The sequence below is a fragment of the Trichechus manatus genome, unplaced genomic scaffold (assembly GCF_000243295.1).
Source record: "Trichechus manatus latirostris isolate Lorelei unplaced genomic scaffold, TriManLat1.0 scaffold00001, whole genome shotgun sequence".
Lineage (NCBI taxonomy): Eukaryota > Metazoa > Chordata > Mammalia > Sirenia > Trichechidae > Trichechus > Trichechus manatus.
Window position 1 is genome coordinate 16,115,861 of NW_004443937.1, and position 8,277 is coordinate 16,124,137.

The window sequence follows — 8,277 nt, forward strand, 5'->3', positions numbered from 1 at the left end:
TAACTTCAGTTCTGGTTCTGTTTGCTCTTGGACACTTTTTATTAAGACAGAAGTGCCATTAGCACACTCAGCTGGGAAGTCAGGATGCCCTCTGTCAGGAGCTCCCAGACCTGCCAGGCAGCCAGAACCACCCAGCTGCCCTTTACAGACACAGATGCCCAGGCCCAACCAGCTCTACTGCACACGATTCTCTGGGGTGGGAGCTCATAATTTTGTCATTTCTTAAAACAGCCGTATCAGAACATTTTCTGCCTGCGAGTGGCAGATAATTCAACCTAAACTGACTTAAGCTAAAAGGGAATTTACTGGTTCACATAATTAAAAAGTCCAAGTGGGTTTCAGGCACAGCTGAAATGCCAGCAGATACCCATCTCTCGTGATGCCACCCTTGCTTTCCTCTGCACATATTCACTTTCCAGATCACTCTCCCCTCCGAGAGAGCAAAATGGCCACACCCCCAACTCCCAGGCCAGAGGAAAAGGACACTTCTCTTCCCTGAAAGTTCAAGTCAAAGTACGGCCTGACTCTTGTTGGCTCAGATTGGACCCCCGCCCTTCCCTGTGCCAGTCACTGTGGCATGGTGTTCTGTGCTCTGATTGGCCAGGCCTGACACCCATATCCCTGGGAGAGGGGGAGGGTGCCCAGGGAGAATCGAGGTGACCACAGCTGACCCCAGGCTTCTCTGAGGCTCAGTCAGGTTGACATCCACGGCCCAAGGCACAGCAATGTTGGCGACCCCAGATGATCACATTCATAACACCCCCTTCCTCCACACACTCTCAAACGTTAAAAGTATTCAGTTCCCTGAGAGTTGAAAATTCATTTGACCTGATGCCCCATACTCTGACCCCAACTCCTAAGAGACAGCCTGGCCTTCTCTGGCTGGGACTGCTGTCTCCTAAAATGGAAATAGTGCTCACCTCTGAGACCACAGACAGGCCCTGGCTGTTGGATCATCTCTCCCAGTGGCCCTGTGTATAGTCCCAGAAAGGGGCTGTGGTGGGCCCGGCCTCATTCCTGGGCAGTCATGTAACGGACGGTACTGTCCTTGGCAGTTCCTGGGCACCTTGGGCAGTGGGGCAGGAGCAGATGTCTAGAGGAGGTGGGAGAGGACACCAGAGCTCCCCTGACTACCCACACCCCATTACCCCTGGGGGGACTGCCTGGATCCCCACCCTTGACCCAGCACTTGGCTTTGCTTCCATGCCTGTGCTTCTCCAGCAGGGGACGAGCAGCTTTTCCGCTCCGTGGAGGGCCAGGCCGCCTCGGACGAGGAGGACGCCGAGGAGAAGAAGTGGCAGGAGGGGCAGAGGGCCCCAGCGGCCGAAGTCAAAAAGCTGCTAGCGGGCCTCTCCGGCTGCGGGAGTGGGTGCGTGTGCCAGGCAGACGTCCAGGACCTGCCTGCAGTGAGCCACTGCTTGTGCAGAGCTTGGACTTGGGAGGCACACCAACCTGGTCCAGTCCTGGCTCTGTCCCCTTGACTGTTGGGTGGAGGATTGTGTGGGGATTCAGTGACCTAGGGTGGGGGGAGCACATCTCATGGGTGGTTGTGATGACCTCCCATCCTTTAGGTCACTCTGTCCCAAGAGATGCCCCAAAGCTCCAGTGTCCCTCCCTGACACAGCAGACCTTTCCCTAATCCAGTTTCTTGCAACAAACACTGTTTCCAGTCCCTCCTCCAGCCTGGCCCTGGCCAGGCACTTTCATATCTATGAGTTAATTTAGTCCTTGTGGCCATCCTAGCCGAGGATACCCAGGGCACCTCAGACACGTTGCTGGACAACCCTGAGCCTCAGTCTCCTCATCTCTGAGATGGGACAATAACACCTGTCTGGTGGAGCTTTTGTGAGGATTTGAAAACCAGGATATAAAACACTTAACAGGTGCTGGGCGCATAGTAAGCACACCATTGGAGGCAGCATTGACTTTTACTGTAAAGTGCTATGGATTTTCTGGGGTTATTGTGATCACTGAGTCGTTAAGTCAACAAACATTTATTAAGCAACTGCTATGTGCCAGGCAATTGTTTGAATCCTGGGAAAACAGTAATAAGACAAAGACCTTCCTCTTCTGGAGCCTCTATTCTAGTGAGGAATGACAAATGGGTAAGGGGCAGAGTGAGTTGCAGGGAGATGCTGGGAAGGCCTCCCTGAGAAGGCGTAATTGGAGCGGAGATGGGAAGGAAGTAAGAGAATATACAGTGCAAATGTCCGGGGAAGAGCATTCCAGGAAGAGGGAATAGCAAGTGCAAAGACCCTGAGGCATGTCGGAGGGACAGGGAGCAGGTCCCCTTGGCTGGAGCAGAGCAAGTGGGAAAGGGGTGGGGCTGAGGTCACAGGGGCAGATCAGGTGAGGCCTTTGGCTTTTCCTGTCAGTGAGGGGGGTGCCGTGGGAGGGTGCTGAGCAGGGGGTGCCTGGCTCAGCTTTTGGAACGAGGCAGACTTAGTCATGACGCCCTCTCTGAGGCTGCAGCAGACGCTGGAAAGCAGCTTCCCGCAGCATTGGTGCTCTCCTTCACTGCAGGTGTGATGGCCAGCCCGCCAAGAAGCTCATGACCTACTTCGGCCACTTTGGCAAAGCAGACCACACCTGCACCCTGGGGGAGCTGAAGGCCCACGTTGCCATGCTGGTGGAGCAGCTGGGGACCCAGGGCTGCATTGGGAAGACCCTGGGGACACCTGGGGAGGAGGTCAGCTGGGCCCCAGAGGTTGAGGGCTGGACCCAAGGGAGCTCAGTCCCATTCACAGATGAGCAAACCAAGTGAACCAAGACTCAGAGAGGAGACATGATTTCCTTTGATTTCAGTGTAATGAAGAATCTTTTACTGGAACGTGGAGCTGAGAAGTACAGGGGTAACAAGAGCTTCAGACACAATTAGATCCAGGGACTCAGACCAGATTATCTCTACCCATTCAGCTCTGTGCTTCTCTGGGTGCTGGTCTCACTTTTCCCTACTTCAGAGGGGCTTCCTCCACGTAGGGAAAGAAGGGGAAGGCAGGACCACAAACAGCTCTAGGCTTCCATCAGCCACCTGAGAAACCCCAGAGGGAAAATAAGAGTCTTACTCCCAATAAACTAAATCTCAGGGAAGGACTCCAATTGGCCCAGCCACAGTCATGTGCCTGTCCCTGGGCCAATCCCTGTGGTCGAGGGGAGGGGCAAGTTTCTGTGATTGACAGTTCCACCACAGTCTAAGGAAGGGGAGAAGGGGCAGTTCTGCAAAAGGAAAGGGAGTGCTCCTCCAAGTCCAAGAGGAGGAAGGAAGGCTGGGCAGGCAACACCAACAGATGGCCCCAAGCAAAGTGTCTGCATTACAGTTCGGACCACTTAGCATTTTTCCAGTCTTTCTACTCCATAGTGACTTCTCTATTCACAGTAATCAAATAAGATGCTATTGGAAGTTCTTCCATGAAGCCCTAGGCTGTTGCACTTTTGCAAACCGCCGTTTTGATGTAAGATAGTGTTTTTGTTTTTAATTTGTATACCTGAAATTCTAAATCTGTCCTGTTTTTCACATATCTGTGGCCTGATGCAGTCCTCTCTCCTTAAATAATAAAAACACAGCGCACTAATCATGTGTGAAGCTCTGGATGGGCTTTGTTCTGTGTTATCCTCAAAGAGCCCGATGAGGTAGGGATGGGCTGGGTGATTGAGCCCACCTTATCGGTAAGGACCCAGGGAGAGAGAGGCCAGGTGAACTGGGCTTGGAGCCGTGAACTTAACCACCCCACTGTGCCATCCCAAACCCGCTGTCTCCTTCTGGAGACCATTTGAGTGGGTCATTGGTTCCACTGTTTAGGCTCCAGCCTCTTAGTATATCAAATAAAAAACCAAGACAGAAAAAAGACAGTCCCTTGAGCATTTCAGTGAATTGGACAAAGGTCAAGGTCATGTACATATCTTGTTGAGATCTACAAAAGGAAATGAGGATGAATGTCGTTGAATGCAGACCAATTTGGCTAGTCCACACCATCCCAGCGAAATGGGGTTTGTAGCTCCTTTGACTTCTGGGGTCTCTGTCTCCAGGTGGAGCACCCCCTACTGTGAGAGGCCCTGAAGAGTCTAAAAATGTGATTGAGAAGAAGGGTTACTCACCTTGAGTCAGACTGCCTGGGTTCAAATCCTAGCTCTATTGCCCAGGGCAAATTCCTCAGCTCTTCTGTGCCTTGGTTTCCTTATCTGAAAAATGGGCATGATAACAGTACCATGCTACATGCATCAAAAGGGGTAACCCTCGTTCGTGAGCGCTGCGTAAATAGGAGCTGTGGATATCAGTGTTAGGAAGTAGACACCTTCTAGTACTCCTGTGTGTTGTGCTGGTCTTATATGTGTAATGTTGCTACATCCTCACCACCATTGCTCTATTGTCTTTGAGGTCTTCACCATGTCCAGCAGGGCGCCCTGCAGGACGCTGCAGCCCTTGCGGCTGGTGAGGAGGACTGTACATGCGAAGTGTGATGCCCTTAAAAAACCAAAAAAATCCATTGCCTTCGAGTCAATTCCAACTCGTAGCGACCTTACAGGACAGGGTAGAACTGCCTCATAGGATTTCCAAGGAGTGGCTAGTGGATTTCAACTGCCGACCTTTTGGTTAGCAACCAAGCTCTTAACCACTGCGCCATCAGGGCTCCATGTGGTGCTCTTAACCATCCTGAAATAACGTGGCAGACACAGTCTTCCAAAGGGCGCGGCCACCACCCCTTTCCGAAGTAGATTGTAAGGAAATAGGGGGCTAGGGAGTTACAAAATTAGACAATTCCTGAGATGCGTGGGCTGGCAGGGCCCTTGGGTCCTGAGCCCGCTCTCCAGTCGCATCAGCAGTGGGGCAGGCACTGGCCTGCTCTCCTCCTACCTGGAACCCAGAGTGGGCCCTGAGCACCTGAAGATTCACACCTTCCTCCATCAACACCAAGTGCGGGACTGCCCGGCTCCTTGCACGCATCCTTGCAGGTGGAAATGTGACATTGTGTGACACCCTCTGCCGGTGGGACTGACAGTCTCAGCCCTACCCCCACCCCAGCCGAGGTGGGCAGGGACTCGGGCTGGGCCAGTGGAGCCCCTCTCCCTGGCTTTCAGTCTTGGGGAGGGTGGGGGAAGAGTTAGAGCAAGGGGCTTGAGACATTCCTGCTGTCTGATCCTCATAGCTGCCCCATTCCTTAGGTCCTCCAGCTGCCAGTCCAACCGACTAGCCTGCCAGTAAATTCCCTGCTGTGTAAGCTAGCCAGATTGGTTTCTGTTGCTTGCAGTCAAAATATTTTTAAAGAAACCGGATTGAGAAGAGATGGGAGACAAGAGTCCTTGGACTAGGAAAAAAATAGGCACATTCTTACATCAGCCTGACTTGCTGTGCAGCCTTCGGCTGGGCACACAGCTCCTCTGGGCCTCAGTGCCATCCTCGAGGGGACAGGGGTGGTTTATCTTCCCTGCTGCCTAGCATGTTTTAGGAGACCAGGTGAGATGACCACTGGGAAAGAGGCCAGAGGAAGTTGCGACAGGCCACAGGCCTTGCATGAGGCCGGTGCCGTGAGTGCCAGGAAGAGGGCAGCTGTGAGCGCTGAGCCCGTTGGTCTCATAGGCAGAGCTGCAGCGGAAGGTGGAGGAGAACGAGCACCTGAGGCTGGAGCTGCAGATAGTGGAGACGGAGCGGGTGCGGCTGTCCCTGCTGGAGGAGAAGCTGGTGGACGTGCTGCAGCTCCTGCAGAGGCTCCGGACCCTGGTAGGATCACGGGAGGGAGCCGGGCACTCAGGGAGGGGACAGGGCCCTGGGGAGGGGGCCCCAGCCCGAGTCAGGCACTGGGCTGCAGCTTCCCCTTACAGTAGGCAGGTATCATCTATGTCCGTTACACAGATGCGAAAGTGGGGGCTCAGAGAAGTTAACTAAAAAGGAGGAGAAGTCTCCCCAGCTCATTTTATGAAGTTATGCTAACTTTGGTCTCAGAATAAAAGTTGTTGCAAGGATTAAATGAGTTAATGTATGTAAGTGACAATAATTCATAAATATGACCTTGAAAGGAATGGATCCTATACACTCTCCAGCCTCCACCAAGAGTCTCCAGGAAGCCCAGCAAGCGGTCTGGGGGTGGGCACCGGGAAGGGATGATGGGAGAGGGGTACCTTACTGCCTCAGGGAGCTGACAGAGGCCCCCTGTGCTCACCCCATTGAATGAGAACAAGGCAGCTTCATCTGATCCAGCCCGTCCTCGTTTCTTTTTAAGAACATTTCGAAAAGAGCTTTGGGGAAGATTTTGCTGAGCACATTGAACGCTTGCGGGGATCCCCCACAAGGTAGGAGAGCCCCCAGTCTTTCTGCACTGGGATAACGGCTAGAAGGCATCCTGATGCAGAACCCCAGCCTCAGCCCAGGCCCAGCACTCTCTGTCCTTAGTGTCTTTTCTGCAGAATGGTGCTGTTCTCCCTGCCCCGTATGCCTTGAAGGGATATCATCATGGAACAGACTTGGGAAAGTTAAAAGTGCTATTCAGTGAGAGCAGGGGAGCAAAACTCCCAGCCAGAGGCCAGTGAAGCCAAGGGTCAGTCCAGCAAGAGCAGGCAGGCGCGCCCTGCCGGCAGTGCAGATTTGCACGTTCCCTGGGCTTACTGCGTGCTAGTGCTGGGTACCCCTGTTGCTGTTGAGTGGACCACGACTCAGTGATCCTGTGTGTGTCAGAGTAGAACTGTGCTCCATAGGGTTTTCAATGACTGATTTTTTGGATGTAGATCACCAGGCCTTTCTTCTGAGGTGCCTCTGGGTGGACTCAAACCCCTGACCTTTCACTTAGCAGCCTGCTAAACGTTTGCACCACCCAGGGACTCCAGGGATTGGGTGAATGTGTTAAATATTTTTAACTCACTGAGTTCTTACAGCAAACCTGCAAGGAAGGTACTGTTAGCAACCCATTCCACAGATGAGGACACAGAGGCACAGAGAGGGCCAGTGCTGGCTGCATTCAAAGCTGGGGTTCTAGCCAGAGCTCTTTCTTAAGCACTAAGCTATCTGGCCTCCATGTTAGAGTTCAGGGCAGCAGAGTCCCATCAGTGCCAGCTTGTGCCCCGTGAAACCAAGACGAGCAAGGACAAGCTCCTGCCTCAACGGGGCCCCCAGGCTGATGGGCTGACGAACAATGGTGGAGCCCTTGCTCCCGGGGCCTCACCAGGCACCTCTGGGCAGGCCGCATTCATCCAGGTACGTCCAGTGCCCCGCACAGGGCCTGGTGTCAAGGAAGAGACCAAGAATTTTGTGCTAGAATCTCATCAACAGGGTCTTCAGTGGGAAAGGGACAGTGGGGTAGGTAGAGGCAGGGGCCTCAAAGGAAGCTGAGCAGGGCTGGGAGGAGCACAGGGCATGACAGTGGGTGCCCTGGGGATGGTGGGGCCCCAGGAAGGAGGGAGAGTGGCTCTGTGGGCCAGGGGCAAGCAGAGCTGGGCCTGCAAACTCACCCTGTGCCTCCTCTCTCTTTCCTTCCAGAGGGGAGAGCTGGGCCCTTGGCCACCCTGGATGTCCTCCACCAAGCCCTGGCCGGCTGCAAGCTCTTGCGGAGACAGCCCTTGGCTCCAGCCTCCACAGCGCCTGCCCTCAACGACTCCCTCCTCATCTCCTGCTGAGGTCGCTGTCCCAGGGATCACCTGGTCAGCCTGGCCACTGTCAGAGCAGCACCAGCCAGCCTGCCATCTGACTCCCCATGGCATTTGGACCACCATCCGACCTTCCATGGTCAGCCCAACTGCCACTGCTTCCGGGTTTATAAGGCTTGGGCCACTAGGGACCCTCACCATGGTCACTGGAACTCTGGAGGCTCTGCCTCCTTCAAAGACTGGCCTGAGCCCAGCACCTCCCACCGCAGAGACTGGCGTGCACCCCTCCTTGGACTCCTCCCAGATTCCCTGGCCACCCCATGTTCTTGCTGCCAGAGTCCACATTAAGGCTGGCAGTTGCTGGATCAGCCTGTACCTCCTGCTGTTTCCCTGCCCTCAGAGCAGTGTGCCTGCTGCTCCCAGGTTGGGAGACCGGTCCCAACCTTCAGGACACTCTTGGTCCCTTTGGGGGAAACACCACAGCCCCCAGGAAATGTTGAAGATCAAGAAAGACTAGGGGAGTTCTAAAGAAGGAGTGATTACTGTGGGCTTCCTGGTGGAAGCTGGCCTTGAACTAGCTCTAGAAGAGAGGTAGGATTTGGATGGGCAAAGAGGAGGGAAGTTGAGGTCACAGCAAGAGTAAAAGGGTGGGGGTACCTGAAACTCCTGTTTCCTAAACACGTACTGGTGCTGAGCCTCACAGGA

At 54.1% G+C, this 8,277-nt stretch overlaps 1 protein-coding gene across 1 annotated transcript in view; it reads left to right on the forward strand.

Annotated features, from left to right (window-relative positions):
- EFCC1 (EF-hand and coiled-coil domain containing 1) overlaps positions 1-7,602 on the forward strand; it is a 45,013-nt gene extending 37,411 nt beyond the window's left edge. The window contains exons 5-9 of the mRNA XM_023728671.1: positions 1,225-1,369; positions 2,524-2,689; positions 5,576-5,716; positions 6,216-6,285; positions 7,466-7,602. Coding sequence (XP_023584439.1) covers positions 1,225-1,369; positions 2,524-2,689; positions 5,576-5,716; positions 6,216-6,285; positions 7,466-7,602 — 659 coding nt within the window. The remainder of the gene's footprint in view (positions 1-1,224; positions 1,370-2,523; positions 2,690-5,575; positions 5,717-6,215; positions 6,286-7,465) is intronic.
- Positions 7,603-8,277: the final 675 nt, after the last annotated feature.